The following is a 20,573-nucleotide window of genomic DNA, read 5'->3' as shown; positions in this document are numbered from 1 at the left end:
TAAAGGTATATGAGAAATCATTTATATGGCACTTTAAGGATTATAAAGCATTTTCATCACAGTAATTCTGTGAGTTACAAGATATCAGGATCAATCTTTACTATTTTTATAAATAATGCCCTGAGACATCTAAAATTCAATATGTCCAAAACTGAATTCATTACCTTTATCCCCACCAGAGTTTCTTAAGCTGGGTTCCATGAAGGTGAGTGAATATGGGTATATACAAACACACACACACACAAACTTATATATGGCACTTTAAGGTTTATAAAGCAATATATATATATATATATATATATATATATATATATATATATATACATAGAACTATTTTCATATATGGTTTCCTTTTAGGTATTTTATGCATTTTAAAGCAACAACCTGAGGAGAAACACACAAAAAAGATTGACTCCTACCATAACTAAAGTCTCCCCTTTTCTAAATTTCCTTATTTCTTTTTATAATAGCTTTTTATTTTTTCAAAATACATGCCTTACAAAACTTTAGTGTTCCAAATTTTTCTCCTTCTTCCACCTTCCCCTTCCCTTAGCAAGTAACCCAATGTAGATTAAACATGTAAAATTCTTTTAAACATATTTCCACATTTATCATGCTGCACAAGAAAAATCAGATCAAAAGGGGGAAAAATGAGAAAGAAAAAACACAAGCAAACAAACAACAAAAAAGGTGAAAATACGTTGTGATCCACATTCAGGCCCTGCTCTCTGGATGCAGATGGCTTTTTCTATCACAAGTCTACTGGAACTGGCTTGAATCACTTCACTGTTGAAAAGCCCATCACAAATGACTATCACTTAATCTTGTTGTTTCTATATACAGTGTTCTTTTGGGCTCACTGTATTTATTTACTTTATATATTTATCTCTTACCTCTTCCATTGGAATGTAAGTCCTCTAAGAAGGAATGTTTTTATGATTTGTATTTGTCTCTACAATGCCTAGCACACATTTCCCAGATTATTATGACACTTCATAAAAGTTGGCTGATTGAAGAAATTAATTACAGGACCCAGAATAAAGCAGAAGGATCTTCCATTGTATTATTCTCTCCTAGACCACATCTAGAACACCATGTTTAATTATGGGAATTACATCATAAGAATGACAGAAGTAGAACAGCAAAAGAGTGACCAAAACAATGAGTGGACTCAAGAAGTTACAATATGGACTGACAGTTAAGAGCTAGGAAAGTTTAACCTAAAGAAGATAAAATGTAGGCAGAATATGATAAATGTCAAATCTCTTGTTCTGCTAATCTCTAAAGGGCAGAACCAAAAGTAACTGATTTAAGATGCAGACAGATAGGTAAAGAGTCATATAAGGAAAAATCATAACAGAGCTCACCAAAAGTGGAACTGGCTATATGGTGAGTAGGTGTTCCTGAACTGGAGGTCTTCAAGCAAAGAATGGAAAATCACTTGATCAAAATATTGTAGATACTGATTTGGAATAATTAGTTCTTTCCACTCCAAGATTCTATAATGTAGTGGCAGAACCAAGGCAAGAGCCCAATCTTCTGACTCTCAGTCCAAGATATTTTTGACTATTTTTGGTTTATTATTTCTGTATGAGAATTATCCTGTGTACCTAAGCAGGAATTAATTCTCCCCCTTTCATTTCTATTGGTTGAATTCTTCTTTCTTCAAAAACCCAGGTCAGATGTCACCTTCTCCATGATGCTTTCTCAGATCCCTCCCTTAAGTCCATTCAACAAAACATACACTTATCATTTTTCATATGCAAGCTACACTGTTGCAAGTACTGAGACTACAAAAAGAAACAAACAGAAAGAAATAGTCTTTGTCCTTAAAGCACTCACAATTTACAGGAGGAAACATGCAAATAGAAAATCAAATAGATAATATATATGCACACATAAAATAATTTTCATTGGAGAAATTTTTCACAAGTATATAGATATTTAAAACAGGTATACAAATCAAACATTTACTGATAAAAAACATCAATTTTGCAACCCCATATTCAGTTAAAAGAGTCACAAACCACAGTTTAAGAAGCTACCGAGTATGAGACGAGATCTGAATCTTAATGTTCTTAACTACAAAATGAGTGTTCATACTACTTGATTGTGAGAGCATTAAATAGTAGACTATGTGAATGGCAGTAGTCTTCTTTAACTTCTCTTCTCAACTTATTTAATTAATCATATTCTAATTAGCATTATGTTATTTAACTGACTCATAAATTACTTTTAGGCAAGGAATATTATTTTTCACTGTGTCCCAGAGAATTAACTTAGTGCTTTGCAAAGACCAGGCGCTTAATCATTGTTAATTTAAAATGAATCTGAGACTATAGTTTAATATTAATATTTTTGATACATTATTCTAAAATCATCAATTAAGGAAGGTACTTTATGAATCTTACTGAGAATGTTTTTAGATGCACGCAATAAAATACATGATTATAAAAGAAATCAATTATCATCAAAATATATTTATCAAAATATTAAATAAATAGGTTCATGGAACTCAGGCAGAGAACTCCTACTCCAAACAATCTGCCTGGCATATGCTTTTTAATAGCAATCTGTCCAAATATATTTCCAGTTTTTGGCAAAATTAATTCCTGCAAGGTATTTGAATAGTTAATTACAGTCTTCTAGTTTGGGGAGGGAGAAGAGGATAGTCAAAGGAAAAAAGGGAGGGAATCAGGATGTCTCTTTGGCCAGTCATATTTTCCTAGGGAAAAGGATCAATGAACATTTCATCTATGATGAACTAGAGGATTTGGTACAAGAGTTCTTAATATGGGTTCTGTGAACATTAAAAAAAAATTTTGATAAATACATTTTAATATAATTGGCTTCCTTTGTAACTTCATATCTTTTTATTTTTAAAAAAGGATTCTCAAGAGTGAACATACATGGACATATTCACATATAAGCACACACAAGTTAAGAATCCCTGATTTAGAAAATGCCCAGATTTTCCTTGCTCTTTTCTCCATTTTAAGGTTTCTACTGAGAAACCTTATGAAACCCTATGAACAGACAACTATGAAGTTGGTACTTTGGGAAATACCAGATCACCATATATATATTTCCCAAAACAATATATCCTATATCCTATCTTCAGCTATGAAAGGGTCCCCTCTCTCTAAAGTCTACCTACATATGGTACTACCCCGTAAGCACACTGAGAGTATGCAGAGTAGACACAGATCCACATTTTAAAAACACTTGTTTAGCTATTTAAAAATATGTACAAAGTACTATATAAGATAAATTAAAAGATATTAATACACTCTTCATAACTAAGTATGCATGAATTATAACTGTACTAGCTTACTTATTTTTAAATAATTATAATAAATAATTAAAGTTTCCCATCACCAATTCAAAGCTCTGTATATATCAATCATTCTTAAAGCTCTTTAAAGCCTACTATGTGCCAAGCAAGTATGCTAGAAACTGAATACAAATTTAAAAAATTAAAAAAAAAAAAAAAAAAAAAAAACAAACAAGTGAAGCAGTCCCTGATTTCAATTAATTTATATCCTTCTGGGAAAGAATGAACTATGTTCACAAATAATTATATAAGTTATATGGGACCTAACACCTGAAGAATCAGAAATGACTACTTGAAAAGGGTAGCCTATCTACAGCCTAAGCCTTAAAGGGACCTACGGGCTGCAAAAGGAAGTAAATAGGGAAATCATTCTAGGAATGGAAATAGCAAGTATAAAAGGCACAGTCCAGAGATAGAAATTCATATATAGAAAACAATCTATTAGCTAGTTTGACTGAAGCATGGTGAGGAAAGAAAAGAATGATTTGGGTAGCTAAGAAGTGGAGTGGATAGAGCATGGCCCTGAAGTCAGGAGGATCTGAGTTCAAATACAACCTCAGACACTTACTTCTTAGCTATGTGACCCTGGGCAACGTCAAAGTCACTTAATCCCAACTGCCTCTGCCAAAAAAAAAGATCATAGACAAGACCCTGGATACACCAAAATTTATCACACTAGACAAAGATAATGATCCTTCATAAGAGAATGAGAAAAATCTGTTACACAAAGGACCTGGTCACAAAAATTTAGGGAGGGCTTTTCGGCAAGTCAGCACTTGCTGACTACACTATACTACATAGAGGTCAAAAAGAATGAGGACTAAAAATAGACCACTGAAACTAACCATAAAGTCACAAGGATTTCATTAGTTCTTACTATGTGTTAAGCTCTGTGCTAAGAGCTGAGAATGAAAAGAAAGGTTAAAGACATCATTACTTAAGCATAGTTTCAATTGTGTGGTACAATAGAAAGCCCAGGCTAAAAACCAGATTGCAAGACATTAAAATAAAAAGTGGGAGGCTAGAAGAAGCACAAACCAGCTTTTTCTGAGTTTGTCTATCAAAGGTAGGAGAGACATAGAAAGACAGCTGGGGTTGATAGTAGGATCAAGGGAAGGCTTTTTTTTTTTTTTTTTTTTTTTTTTTTTTTTTTAAAGGATGGGAGGAAACTGGGCAATATTTAAGGGTAAAAGATAAGGGGAGGTTGCAAGTTAGGGAAAGTAGAACAGGAAGAGAAGTTGAAGTGTTGACTTTAGCAAGGAAAAGAAAATGGGAAATGAGGTGAGGTGCAACTGGGGAGAAGAGACAGACCGACAGACCTCCTTATGGATGAATCAATTTTATTGAGGATAGTTTAAGAGAGATGAGACACATAATATGATAGAAGATCATTTATCCTCAGAATTTCAGAATTATGGTAATTATGATGTGGTGAAGAGAACAAGGCATGATCATCTATCTGTGTATATGACTGAGTTGGAATATTGGTATAGATTAGATGTGTCAGAGACACAATCCACCACATTCCCCCAGTGCTCCAAAATCAAGTTAAAATATTACTGGAGAATATTTAACAAAATAAGTATACAATAAAATACAGATAATGTTAATGTGAGGCTTTCTAAGTTAATATGCAGGTTGAAGGGATCCTTATTCATGAGTTAAAGAGGGTCCATTTGAGTTGGGTAGCCCAAAGAATAGAGCACAGTTCAAATCCAGTCTCAGATTTTTACTAGCTGTGTAATTTGGGGCAAATTACTTAAACATTGCCTGCCTCAGTTTTTTTTGAAATGTAAAATGAGGATAAGAAAGGAACCTACCACTCATGGCTGTTTTGAGGATCCAAATGAGATAATATCTCTCAAATATTTAGAACAGTTATTGGTAGTAATTGGTAGTTTAATATTTTTTTTTCCTTTTAAGGAATCTGATGACCTGGGAAAGGGGGAAAGGGTATTTGCATGTAAATGTTTATTACATGAACTCTTAGAAAATGAACCAAGGAGGTTAATTTAATTTTCAAGTCAATTTCTTCCAGTAAAGTGCAGTACCCTAATACCAGGAGCTAATTGTGGTATGAAAGACAATCATGGACACTCACAGGCTATGCCATGAATTCTGGCTAACTCTATCAAGCTGAAAAGATTTTGAATATAATTTTGGTGAGAGACTGCATGTCAATCATTCAATAACCAGTTTCAAAATAAGTTACAGTGAAAGGAAGGAGGGATTTGAAATACAGAAATTCATGAGGGCAATTACTAAATCACACATCTAAATTATTTGAATAGTTAACCAGAAAATTTTGCTGTTCACCCAAATATCTAATCAGTTGCCAACTTTGTATATTCCATCTTCTCAGCTCACGCACTCATTTTTCTCCACATGGATCCCTCTAGGATCAGACCCTCAATCCATCTTATATGGACTACTGCAATAAATACCTAAATGAGCTAATCTCCTTAACTCACACCTCTCTAGGGCTAAAGGGCTCTCTTCCCCTACTTAACAAATTATAGTGCCTCCCTAATCACTTCAACATTTTCCTGTTTGATATTGAAAGCCCCATTCAACATGGTTATAAACCAACCTTTCTAAGATTATTATACACACACACACACACACACACACACACACACACACACACTTACTTAACAACTACCCTCATTGCTGTTCTTCACATATGGCATTCCATTTCCCACTCCATGCCTTTGCATAGGCTGTCCACTCTTCCAATATGGGCTACTTTCTCATTTTTGTCTCTCAAAGTCCCAAGATTCCTTCAGAGCTCAACTCAGCTGACACTGCCACACTGGCACTAGTGTCTACCAAAAAAAGATCACCTTTGTATTTATTTTCTATACACTTAGAAATGTATATCAAAATACATATGTCATATAATCATAGCTGATAGAATGTAAGCTTTTTCAGGACAGACTGTTTCATTTCTGTTTGTATCCTCCCTCATCACTTAAGTAAAGTAACTAGTGCTTAATAAATGTTTTAATTGATTGAATGATCAAAAATCCTAAGATATAATTTAGTTTCCTGCTAAGGTAATACTAAGTACTAATTTAAGTTGAGTAAAAGGAACATTAATGAAATCAATCCCTTTGATAAAAGCTTTCATTCTTTCCAAATCAGATTCCACATAGCTGTGAAACTGAAATTCTTCAAACAAAATATATCTCTTTCCACTCTACCCCACTGCCACTCTGTACAGGCTGTCCCCTCTGACTGAAATGAACTTCTTCCTCACTTCTCCATCCCAGAATCCCTAGATTCACTCAAAACTCTTGTCATAACCATCTTGATCCACCACCACCCAATTTCTACAACCTTCCTCCCACCCCCACCCCCACACACATACACAAGCTACTCTGGATAAAGCATTTATTTATTTGTTTCTTTGTTTGTTTTGCTGAGGCAATCGGGGTTAAATGACTTGCCCAGGGTCACACTGCTAGGAAGTGTTAAGTGTCTGAGACCAAATTTGAACTCAGTCCTCCTGACTTCAGGACTGGTGCTCTATCACTATGTCACCTAGCTGCCCCTATTCTGGATAAATTTTGTATTTACTTTTCTATATACATATTGTTTCTCTCCCAACAGTTGCCAACTGATTGGGGATCAACTGAAGAAATCATAGTGCATAAAGATTATTGATTATAGTAAGAAAATATGACCCAAAAATAAAAAAAAGAGGGGGTAGGGAGATGAATTTATGCAAATAAAAAACCAGGAAAAAACATTATGAACAACAAAATAAACAATGTTCATTTATTAAGAAACTTGACTGTTAAAAGTGCCTCTCTTCTTTTCATAGGTGTACTTTACAATTTAGAAAGAGTTCCTGAAGCAGCTGGTAATATAGAAGAAAGAAGGGTCTAGAGTCAGGAAGAACTGAATTCAAATTCAATTTCAGATATATCTCTGAGACCCTGAGCAAATCACTTAACCTTTTTCTTTCAGTTTCCTCAATTACAAAAATATTTCTTAAGGTTGCTATGAGGATCACATGAGGTAAAGTTTTAGCATAGTGCTTGGCACACAGTAAAGTCTACACAATTCCTTATTTTCCTCCCTCCTTGCATGTTCCTTGTCCCTTTTGATTTACTGGAGATTATGATACTATATGATTTGCAGACTTAGAATATCACTGGGAGGAATGGTCTTAAAACAGCTGGGCCTTTTTCAGCAGTAATAGACTCAATTATTAAGAAGCACTGCACAAGTGAAAGGAAGCCCTAGACTTCTAGTCTTGTGCAATTTTTCATCCATGTGTTTCCCAAAATGAGCTAGAGAAGAACTACTTAATACAATAGAGGCTTTCCTTTTTCATGGATCCCAAACAACGGAGCCACTCAAGCAAAATCAATTAAGAAAAAAAATAATAAAACTCCAGATGTCAATTATAGATGAGGCACAAAGATGAAAAATAATAATATTCCTGACCTCAAGGAGCTTACAAAATCTAGGCACAAAAACAAGAAGCTTAAAACAAACAGGCAATAAAAAACTTAAGTGAATAAATGCAGGCTAGAGGAGTGCATGGAGGGTAATTTAGTATCTTAACTCCTTAATGAATCAACTACTGACTGATTTTTCTCCATTATCCTTTTGTCGTTGAATATACTACCATTTGTTTTTAGAGTTTGCACATGATCTTAGTATCTACCATATTCAGTTAAAATAAATGCCATGGCTCTTTATTTTTACTAGGATCAAAGATACCTCCTCCTCCCCTGTCATTTAATAAGATCCTTTACAATCGGACCCCAAATTACCTTTCCAGGATATATCACACCCTTTTCAAACGCTATATTCCTATCAAATTGGCCTTCGTGCTGTGCTTCCTAAATAATGTTTTCTTTCCTACCTGGATACATTTGCAAATGTCTGTACCTCTATTCCTGGGAAGCACTCTATATACCCATCTCTTAGGAATCCCTTATTTCCTTCATGGTTCAGCTCAAATGGCCTCTTACATAAAAATTTTGGTGGTACTATTAACTGAGTGCAAATCATAAATAGTAATATGCTATAAACAGCAAATAGCATAGTTACACATATTATGCATATTTAAATGGAAACACCAAGACCCAATTTCAAATTTTTGTTCCTGTGACTACTTGGTAGGAAGTTTAGTTTGTCTTAAGACTATATTTGAGATAAGAACTGGTATTCCCTGAAGATGAAGGAAGTAAAAATAATAATAACAATAAAAGTCACTAAAACCTGAATAAATAGAAATGACTTATTCTTTACTGTTTTGCTTGTTAATAATGTCAAATTAAGATATGCTCAAACTAATACAAACACTATAGCTCATTTGTGGTAGTAAAAAGTTATAATGTTCACAAAAATGAACTTTGTTTATTGATAAATATAATATAAATACAAATTTTGTTTAGAGAAAGGTATATTCAAATGTAAAATATATATAGAGAGAGACTACTAGACTTAGTGTATCAAGAAGAGCTGGGTCTGAGGCCTGTCTCACATTTCATAGATGTATGGTCATGAATAAGTCACAGATTCCCTTAGTTTTGATATCCTCATTTGTCAAATGAGGGGTTTGGACTAGAAACACCTCTCAGGTCCCTTCTGGTTCTAAATCCTAGCACCCCAGGCCTTGAGTATAAGGTTCTTGCTACAAATGGAAAGCTAAGCAAAGTTCTGAAACATACTACCTTACATAAACCAACACAAGGACTCAGTATGTATAGAATACCAAAATGTTAAGTATTCTGAATTCATGGCAGAAGTGAGGGGATTTGTAGTTATACTGGAAAAGAGTCTAACAAAATTTTAAGATATACATATACATACATATATATATATATGAGTTCTATAAAATGGAATACGATATACTAAATTTTTAAAAAGAATTATAAAATAAAAAACAGAAAATAGCACTAGCAAAAATAAATCATAATAACATAAGACAACACATACTCTAAAATAAACTAAATTTATGTTTTAAAGCAGCAAAGGACATTCAAAACTTGTTAATTATCAAATATCCTTCTCAGCATAAATGTAAGTTCTTCTATGAAAATTTCCCCAACGTTGGATCTAAACTTCTCGATTCCATTATTTTCCAGTGTTAGTTTTTTCCTTCAACTGAAAAATATTTTATATTCCTTTACATTCCTCATATTGTTTCTGGAAAAGAACTAAATTAGTTGAGGATTAACTTTAAAACTCTTCATTTAAACTATTTGCAGAGTTAACACTCAAAAATAAATCTTAAATCTAATGTTCAAATAATATTCCTAAGATATCTTACTAAAAGAACAAATGTTTTCAAACCATTGAAGACAGCTTTTTCTTCTTCCAAGTAGTTCCTGGATTCCAATTTAAATGTCTCATTTTTATATAACAATCTCCATTTAATATTTTAAACTCAAGTCATCAACTCAGAAGCTGCCAGTCATTATCGCAACCAACCATAAGCAATCTTGAAATACCTGAGTTTCTTCTAGACAAAAACCACAGATCACCTGGAACATAGCAGAAACTATCTCACTTACAAATTATACTTTTATTTTTAACTAGGAAATTAGATTCCTCTCTATATTCCTTAAATTTCTGCAATGTAAACCATCTACACATCCCATCAGATGATGCCTAAAGATAATTTCTGGCAGAAAAATGATGTCTACACCCTTTAAAAATTAACAGCTAGTCTTTATATAACACTTAAGGTTTGAAAGTATAAGGTATAGCCTCAACTCTAGCTCACTGATATACTTCATATTATATTCCTTCTTGCAATGCTTCAACTTAATAATAAGCACTAACTATACTAGGATGTGCAACATCTCACCACAGTATGTTTCTAAAATAGGAAGGTAGAATTATGGGACCATAAACAAGAGTTGGAAGTTACTTTAGGAGTCAGCAAGTCTAATCCCCTTATTTTACAGATGAGGAAAGTGAAGCCCATGGAGGAAAATGGTTTGATCAGAATAACAAAGGTAGCAAGTGGCAGGTCTGAGATTTCAGAGCCAGGCCCTTGGAGTTTAAGCCCATGATTCAAACACCCAGAGAGCTTCACATAGCTAGTTCCATTTTATTCCAATCATATACAGCCTAAAAGAAACAAACAGGTTTTGTATCCAAGCAATACTATTGATATAATTTTTACATTCATTTTCTGTCTCATCAAAAAACTCTTCTCTCTTTCTTAGGTGCATCAGTTTCCATTTTTTTTCTTTATAAGGGCAAACCAAAACACTAAGTTAAAAATGAATTTACAAATACTGCAAGCATTGAAATGTGACATTTTAATAACATCTTAAAAGAATTTAATAAATGCAAATCTTAATATCTGAAATATGTACCTTTTCACAATTAAAGTAAAATACTATGAATAACTTCAAACAATTTGATCATAAATTTGATTTAGGGTTCTGAATCTGTTTTATAATAATAATGTTAACATCCATATTTTATAATGGTATAATAATGTAGGGCCTATATGTAATATGAAACAAAACTGGCTACTCAAAACTTAAATGTATTACAAATTTTATGTAACTGTATAAACTTCTCTAACATGCATAAAAAATTCAATCTTTAGACTACGCTAAAAGTAGAGTATGAAAACTTCTTTTTAAAATTAAAAAAAAAATGCCATATTATATAAAAAGCAGAAATGCTGAATTTGTATAATGAAAATGCTCTTTGAAATTATGAAACAAAAGGCCTGGTGATTTAAAAAAACTTCAAAAATATTAGCTATGATTATGCCAGCAAATTATCATTTAAAATGTGCCCCAAATAAGTCATTTTTGACTAATTAGGAATACTCCTGTAATATGGTACAAAATTTTCTCCCAAACCACAAGGACTCAATTATTTACACAAAACCCCCACTAATTTAAAAATCATTTCTATATACATAAAATATGCTGAATTAAAATTTTTTAATTTTTAAAATATGTATCATGCCAATGTTTAAAATTTCAAAAAAAATAAACAACTATAATATGTAAAATATACAATACTATCCTACAACAGGTAAATACTTGAGTATTTATATACAGATGATAAAGCAGATCAATTCAATTGCTATTCATATATTCAGAAAGGAAAATAGCAGAGAAGCTGGAATTAAAACATAAGTCCTCCTCCCCAACTCCAAACACCATACAAAAAAATTCACTGTATTTCTGACTCCCTGGAAAAAAGAAAATGTATTCTCAGATCCCCCCACAAAGGGAAGGGGGAACAACTCCACAAGTATATGAAGATCCAAAGATAGCTAGCCAAAGACCACAAAAATGGCTTCATGAAATAAAATGGGAGATTTTATAATGAAATTAGAATTGAAATTAAAATGCTAAAGGAAAAAACTTGAAAGAAAAGTAAATAATTTAGAACATAAGACAGGAAAACTTTACTAATATAACAGATTTCCTTTAAAAAAAAAAAAAAGAATCAGAACCCAATAGTGATAAGGTCTAGATTTAGGGAACCAAAATGAGATTAGGGTTTCTGGTGGTCAGGGAGAGTTAAATGATAAGGTCTAGTGGCAGGTTCGGGATTCAGGGAACCAAATGGAGAGGTTTGGCTCCCTTGCACTCCTTTGGGATTCGGCGCAAGGGTAGGGAGTTTGGGGGGGACTCCCTTCTGGCGGCACAGAGATTCGTAGATTGATAAAAGAGGTTCATTATAGGAATTGGGAAGTAAGGTTAGAAATCCTGACAGAGAGGCATGAAGTCTGGTTAGGGAAATAGATGATAGTAAAGAGAGGGTGGCACTGGAAAAGAATATTCCAGTGGAAGAGGCTCCTTGGTATAGCGAGCAGAGCATAGCTGGCATGTTTGGAACCTCTGCAAAGAGAGGGTTTTAGATTGGCTCTTTTTTATAAGCCTAGGCTACAAGCTGGGGGTTGCTCTTGATGAGGCTGGGTACAGCTTGCGTTGAATTGAATAGAAGATCTTAATTTGAATAGGGTTGGAATTCTTTAGCTCAGGACTCAACCAGCCCCACCTAAGTAAACCACTTTATCTAATTCTCTGGGCGATCTCTCACTGAGGCAGAGTTAAAGGAGATTTTCTCCTTCAAGGATTTTTAGAGTTTAGGGTCTCCTCTTCAATAATTCCATGAGTTAAGAAATGTTAGAAAAAACAAAGGACTTAAAAAAATTTTTTTTACAATATCTATGAAAAACAAGTGACTTGTAAAATGAGAGAAAATTCAAGAAGCATCAGGTTCATCAAATCATAATCAAGCAAAATTCTTGAATAACAAATTTCAATAAAACTACCCAAATCTATTGAAATCAGAAGACAAGGTAAAAACAGAAACAATCCATTGCTTACCTACTGGAAGAAATCTCAAACTGAAAGCCCCCTATTTGCATGTTTTGAAAACACTCAAATTGAGAGTCAATCTAAGCCAAAAGGGGGAAAAAAATGAAAAATCTAAAAATAAGAAGTTCAACTACTATTAAACCATAGTCAAGATTAAATACATAAGGCTATTTATAAAGGAAAAAAATCATAGAATACAGCATTACAAAAAGCAAAAAAATAGGAGCTTAAAACAAAGAACAACTTATCCTATAAAACCAAGCATAATCTTATTAAGGAGAAACACAAATGTTTAATAAAGGACTTTCAAACATTCCTAATGAAAAGGCCAAAGCTGAACAAAAAGTGAAATAAAAAATTGTAAACAAAGTAGATGCCCACCATTGAGGAATATGTAAACAAATTATGGTATGTGAATGTAAAGAAATATTTGTAGTAAGAGAATAAAGGAAATAATTAGAGAAACCTGGAAAGATTTGTATGACTTGATGCAGATCTAATGTACTGCTACTAATGTAGCAGGTACTAATGTACTTACTAATGTACTGCTGGTGGTATCATGAACGGTCCAATCATGTAAAAACAATTTGGGATTATTCTAATAAAGTAATTAAAATGCCCAAGGCCTTTGACTCAGATAATTCATTGCTAGTCATGTATCAAGGAAGAGAATCACAAAAAAATTATACATACAGCAAAATATTTACAGCAGTAATTTTTTTTTTTAGTAGCCAAGAACCGGAAACAAAGTAGATGTCTGTTAATTCAGGAATGCTTAAGCAATTTGTGGTACAAAAAGTTAATCGACTATTGTTTTACTGTGAGAAATGAGTATGATGAATAGATAAGTGTGGAAAGATGTGATGGAAAATGAAGTAAACAGAACCAAGAAACCAAAATACACCAATAGAAACAACAAAACAATCAAAAATGAATGCTGGTTGATTAACAAAGTTTGGCCTTAAAGATTAGAGATGTGAGAAAATGTCTTCTCTTGCTTCTTTGCAGAAATGGTAAACCATAATGTGATACATAAAATATATGCATTTAATACTAATATATCAGACTTTTTTTGATATAGTTTAGTCTTACTGGAGTTTTTTTCCTTACTCTCTTTAAAGTTTTTTGTCATGAGATAGCTTTCTGGGTAGGGGTAGATAATAAAAATTTTTTAAAAGGAAAAAATGAAATTTTATTTTAAAACATCAAGGAAAATTTATTTCTAAAAACTAACCAATGCTGAGTGAAATATGCAGTTAACAGAAAAACAATCATGCTTCCCATCTCATTAACAGAGAGATGGATTAGAAATGCAAAAATGAGACTTTCAGACATAAGTCAATGTGTGTTTTGATTTATTAACAGTAAGGAAGGGGTAGAGAAATTTATCGAAAAGGATAGTTATTATAGTTCTATCAAAAAAAGAAGAGCATGAATTAAACTTTGAAAAATACACAGAGAATTAATTTCACATTAGTTAAAGTAGGACAGTTTCACAGTGTCAATCGTTTTTGTTTATCTACAGAAATATTGATGTTTCTTGATGTTCTTATGTTCGCAATGATAAAAAATGAAAAAATGCAAATCCTTCAAGAGTCGTTTCAAATTCCATTTCCACCAAGAAGGTCCTAAATCAGATAATAGTTCTCTTCTGAATTTTCCTAGCATCATGGCAAAATCTTCCCTACCGCAATACTCACTAAAGTTTACTTTGTGTACTGTATATACACAATTCTTTAATTAGATCATTAAGATGCTTAAAGACAAAAATTTTGTGATATTCATCGTCTCTCCAAAGTTCAATAAACATGTACTAAATGAAAAAATTACTTTAAAACAAAAGAAAGTTCTCCTATATTTATAGTCTCCTTTCCTAGCAATGTAAAATGAATAAAGCATATCAGAGTAACATACTTCAATCACTGCTAAATTAAATATTGCCAACAAAAATTAGAAAAAAAATTATCATATCTTTATATATTTATATATGTATTGTCGTTTCCTTCCCATAGAAAATAAGCTCCCTGAAGTTAGGGACTATCTCATTTTTGGTTTTGTAGCCCTACAATATGGTACCTGTAATATACTAAGATATTTCATAAATACTTGACGATTGGTTAATCAAGTATCTCTGATGACAGCTAAACAAATTGTGGTACATGAATGTAATGAATGATTGTGTAGTAGAAAGCAACAAATAAGAGAATGTCAAAGAAACATGGGAAATCTTGAATTAACAGATGAAGTTATTCTAAGCTAAACCCCAAAGCATATGAAATTACTACAGTAATGTACATGTAAACAATATCAAAAGACATCCAAATTCATATTACTCACAAAAACCAAAATTGCTCCAAAAAATAAACAAAGTTCTCTTTCTTTAATAAAGAAATTGGGAACTATGCATATGGAATGCTATATATACTATCAGAAGCTTAGCTGTTTTCCTTTATTACACCAGAAAGATTATGTGGGAATGGAAATTCCAATATAAGCAATGTCATTAAAATAACTGGATGTAACTGTGATATAAGCAGCCATAAATTTTTTTTTAAAATCATAATCTATACTACAATATATATGGAACTTTTTCAATGTCAGGAAAGTGTGTGTGTGTGTGTGTGTGTGTGTTTATACATATATAAAGTATAAGTAAAGTCTATAGGTACATATCATTTTAAATATGACTCCTTCCTACAAATGATATAAATTAAAACACATGCAGGTATGTACACACATACACAAATCCAGTGTGGTTTATACAGTGGTAGGGACTTCAAAAGGGCAAAAAATCAAATTATGGCAAGCCAAAAAGAAGGCCAAACCAAAAAAGAAGTGAATGCTATTTAGAAATGGGAAACCTATCAGTAAAATCAAGGAAAAGTTGCAAAATGAATTAAAATGTATTTTCTTAATTTATTTTAACTATCAATTTTAGTATGAAACATTATTAATTCAGCCACATCTTTTAAAATCTATGTATAAACCTGGGAAGACTTGCAAGAAATGATGTTGAGAGAAGTGAATAAAACTATAAGAACAATTTATATAATGACCAAAACATTGTAAAGGAAAACAAAGGTGAAAGGATTAAGAACTATAATCAACACAATGAACAATAGCAACTCAGAAAACTGATGATAAATCCTGATTCTCACTTCTTGACAGTATGATGGTGGAATAGAGGTACACAATGACACATATATTCAGACATTACCGTGTGGTTTTATTTTATGTGGTTAAATCTGTTTTAAGGTAGGACTTTTTGGTGGTAGTGTGGAAGAAGAGTTGGGGAATGTTGGGGGGGAGAAGTGATAGTGATTTTCTCCCGTAATCCCCCCCAAAAAGAGCATCAATGAATCACCTGAAAAAAATAAAAACACAATAGAATACAGAAAAGAACACATACAAGCTAAACAGTGTTGAAATTCATAACAAAAAACGTGGTAAGTCGTACAATATTCATAATTCCATTGGTAGTTCTCTTTTTCTGTTCTTTGTAAAAAAAAATAAAATAAAATTTACTTAGTTTATACCATCTTGAAATTAAATACTCAAAAGTTATCTCTTAAATAAGGTTTAGCTTTGGGAAGTTTGTTCATACAGTTTATTTGGATTTGTAATTAAAACTACTTTCACAATGTAAAATAATTGTTATCAGGACTGTATATGATGAATATTCACATGTCCTAGTGCCACTTAAAATAACTTTTAATTTCTCACTATTATGAATCTTGGGTAATAACTAAAATCATAAACATTTGCTATAATTATTCACTATCTTACACTTCATCACCATTTCTATAAGTTTTTAAATATAATCTTCTAATGTCTTCTTTAAAAGAGCATTTCAAAGTAGATTTAATAAAAATGTCACAAAAGGTTGAACACATTTCAAATCACCAATATTATCATTTAACTTTTTTTAAAGTGTGAAAAAAGCCTTTTCTTGTCAGCACATTATCCTCTAGACACAAATAAACAAGGTCTGCATTAAAGTTTGCTCATAAATCTACATCACTACAAACCTTCATATTACATATTCTGTGTCATTAAAAAATCCCTAAGACTCACTCATTAAAATATACTAAATAGGATTAACATAAGGCTTTTTACAATTGTGAAAAGTTGTGAAGTCATTGATATATGTACTTACCCTTTACTTAGAGCCTAAAAATAAATGTTTTGATAAAAGTGTTTGACTAAATAAATGAAAAGAAAAAAACCTGGGCTTCAGAAATACTTCTAAAGAAATATTCTCAAAAATCTTAAGTATTTGGTTATTTTCATAGGAATACTTTCAGTTACATTAGTCCATTAAAACCCCAAAGCATCTTAAAAAAAAAAAAAAAAAAAGAGGGAGGAGGTAAATTTTGAACGATCAGGTTGTTACAGTCCTGAAATTTAATTTTTAAAATTAGTTATTATTATTATTTTTTTTTTTTTTTGCTGAAGCAACTGGAGTTGTGACTTTGCCCAGGGTTACACAGCAAGGAAGTGTTAAGTGTCTGAGGCCACATTTGAACTCGGGTCCTCCTGCCTTCAGAGCTGGTGCTCTACCTACTGCACCAACTAGCTGCCCCCAGTTATAATATTTTTTAAACAGCACCTGAGGCATTATTCACGTGATTTAAACATCGATTTACACCTATTTATGTGGTAACAACAACAAAAAAACATATTTTGACATGACAACTTACAACTTGAGAATACTTTCACATACCTATTTGATCCTCACAAAACCTTAAAAAAAAAATAATAATTTAGGTTATGATCCCATTTTACAGATTTGAGAAATGAGGTGTGTGAGGGTGGCTAGTCCAACTTCAGGTAACCTAAAAAAGGAGAAAAGGAGGGCTAGAATTAAAGCTTCTGAATCCTGGTCCAATGTCAATTCACTATACCACACTACACCTCCACTATGATATCTACACACATTTTCCTATAACTCTGGTCTGCTTTGAAACTTAAGTGGCATAGAAAATGAAAATAGAAAAGTTATACTGAAAACATAGTTGAGTGAAAAACAATAAACTCTCATCTCCACTACTCCCAGAAAATCAGAAGTAGTTTACAGGCATTTCTGAAAAACAGCAGTCAGAATGAAAGGATTATGCCAATATATATTTGCTGAGGCAATTGGGCTTAAGTGACTTGCCCAGAGTCACTCAACTAGGAAGTGTAAAGTGTCTGAGATTAGATTTGAATTCAGGTCCTCCCAACTTCAGGGATGGTGCTTTATTCACTGCACCATATCTAGCTGCCCCCAATGCCAAAAAAAAAAAATTTAATGTTTAAATTAACTTATTTACTGAAGCATCAAAATAGATGTAAAAAAATGAACTACAACTCACTTCCCATTTCAAAATGAGAATTTATAGAAATGATTGTAAAAAGGTATTCTGAAAACCTGTTAAGTAATTAAAAGCAATTTTTAATGAAGGAAAATAAAGAAATTGAAAACAACTATATAATAGCATTTGTATTATTTACTAACATTATCGAATCATTCTCTCATTAAAGAGAATTTCCAGTAAGAGTTAAAAGTTTTGTAGAATTTAAATCTTTAGAAAATTTTCTTAGGAATTTTGGCTGAGAAAAGTGTATTCTAATGTTTTTCTGTCAGGCTCATAAAAGTAATTTCCAAATATATACTAAAGGTAATTGCTCCAAGACGGTGATACAAGGTGTATATAGTACACACAAATGTTCTTCCTTCATCCATTAAAAAGAAACACTTAAACTAAATTAATACAAATTCGAAAAAATTTGATCAACTCTTAAAACAGTGATGCCTTCAAACAGTGCAAATGTTTTGGAGTGTTCCAGCAAAACCTACGATAAAATATCGCAACCTAAATATACCAAACTAAAATGGAACTGTGAAATTATTTGAGTAGTATGTCCCTGGAAAGAAGATTTAAACTCTTGATTACTGTCTTGTTTCTGTTCTCGTTTAAAAGCAAGTTAATGGTGGAACTGAATTTGATTCCAAAGCATCTAGAAATGGCACTAAATGTGTTCAATTCTAACTCTGTTTAGGCCTTCTTAATGAGCAGATGCTTCTACAGTTAAAAGCCCAAGTACTTAACTTGCAGTCTTCCGTTAAGTGCAATCAGATACCTAAGTATAGCTATCTGGAGAATTAACTTGCATGAAATACTCCAAGCAATCAAGAATGGGAAGAGAATCCTATCGTGGATCTCCATCTACTGGATGATGCAAAGTGGGGATGGTTCCTTGCACTTCCATGACAAGGAAACTGACAGCACACCGGGGAAGGAAGTAGGACGCATTTCCAAAGTAAGGCAGTATGGCTGGGACAGGAAGCCTCCTTTGAGTGCAAAATCTAAAAGTCAAGGAATGCTTTTTGCAAACAAACTTCCCATCGGAAGTTATCTAGAGGGGAGGCGGGGTTGTTGGAGGCGGGGTCCTGGACCGGCCCCAGGGCCTCCATCAAGTTACCCGACCGGCCACCCCAGTCTTTTTGGATCTCTTTTGGCTGAAACTTTCAAGAGAGCTAGGAGACTGGAGCAACCGGGGAAGCCCCAGCGGAAATGAAAACGGACACTGAGGCAGCGGTGGCGACGGGATCAGCTCGAGCAAGGTGCCGAGCTTCCGGAGGGCCGCGCTAGCTCGCCTGTGGGTTTCTCTGAGAAGGCCGGGGCAGTATCCATAGCGGCATCCTGGACCGCTTGTCCTCACCTCTCCCTTCCCTTCCCATCGCGATCATACCCTCCTCCCACTGCCCTCCCGACCGGAGATAACCTGAGCGTGGCCCGTTACCCACCCACCAAGCCCCCCACGCTGCCTCCGGACACAAGCAGCAGCAGGACAGACTGACGACTGGGCCTGACAAGGCAGCGGCAGCAGGAGATGGAGGCGGCGCCAGAGCAGAGCTGGATCCCGGCTGCCGAGTCGTCGCTGCCACCTCCTCCTCCTCCTCCTCCCTCCTCCTCTCGTTGGGGCGGCAGCGGCAGCGGCGGCCCCCACGAAGGTTCGTCCGCGCCAGCTGGCGGGCGGGCGCCTGGGGGAGCTGGAGTCCGGGCCGCCACCGCCGCCGCCGCCGCCGCTGCCGCCGGATGGCCCAGGCCTGGGGAGCCGGAGCCACCGCCGCCGCCGCGGGCCGGATCGAGCGACGCTTTACGTCCCGTCCCCCCCTCCCCACCCCCACCCCTGCTCCTTACTTCCCTCCTTTTTCCCTCCCTCCCTCCACCGCCGCTGCCCCCCCTCCCCGCCCGCTCCGCTCTTTCCCTCCCTCGATTGGAGCCGAGACAAAAGCAACGGGAAGCGGAGGACCGGGACGCTGCCCACGGACCCCCGGCGCGACCGGACCGGCCTCGGATCCTTTCCCCGCCTCGCGGGGACCCCGGATTAGCCGCCCCCGCCGCGCGCCCCGCCGCCAGACTTCCGAAAAATTGCCAAAAACTCACCGCATGAATTTTCTTGTCCCGCGGATCCAAGATGGCGACGTATCAACCGCGGAGGCTGCTGGGAGCAGGACCTTTACCCTTTGACCTCCGCCGTGACCTCCCTGGCGCTGCTCGGGCTCGGTTCGAAGGGGGTGGCGGGTGGCCGCAGCTGCGGTTGTAGTAGTCTGGGACGGTAGGGGCAGGAGGGGGCTTAGGGATAGGGTAGGAATCGTCGCGTGCTGCGATGGGGTCGGGTGTGTGTGCGTGTGCGTGTGCGTGTGGGGGGAGGGAGAAGGGTGGCATCATCCCACGCGCGCGCACAACCCCTTCCCCCCCTCCCGCCGAAGCCGATGCATCTTGTTCCCGCCTTCCTGGGCGGCCGCCGCTACCTTCCCTGCAGCTTCCTTTGCCTCTGCCTCTCGTGGTCGTTACAGCGAGCCAAGCGGGGACCGTGCCGAACCAGCTGCTGCCGGCCTCTACCGCCCTCCACGGGCTGGGCCA

General features: G+C 35.1%; 1 protein-coding gene across 7 annotated transcripts in view; it reads right to left on the bottom strand.

Annotated features, from left to right (window-relative positions):
- CNOT2 (CCR4-NOT transcription complex subunit 2) overlaps positions 1–20,290 on the bottom strand; it is a 153,932-nt gene extending 133,642 nt beyond the window's left edge. For all 7 annotated transcript variants that reach the window (XM_031939183.1, XM_031939186.1, XM_031939190.1 and 4 more), the window contains exon 1: positions 20,094–20,290. Coding sequence is in view for 3 of the 7 variants with exons in the window: in XM_031939182.1 (XP_031795042.1) it covers positions 20,094–20,098 (5 nt within the window). In the remaining 4 variants the exon portion in view is untranslated. The remainder of the gene's footprint in view (positions 1–20,093) is intronic.
- Positions 20,291–20,573: the final 283 nt, after the last annotated feature.

This window comes from Sarcophilus harrisii, chromosome 5, assembly GCF_902635505.1.
Source record: "Sarcophilus harrisii chromosome 5, mSarHar1.11, whole genome shotgun sequence".
In the NCBI taxonomy this organism is placed as follows: Eukaryota; Metazoa; Chordata; class Mammalia; order Dasyuromorphia; family Dasyuridae; genus Sarcophilus; species Sarcophilus harrisii.
This window is presented reverse-complemented; position numbering and strand designations above follow the sequence as displayed.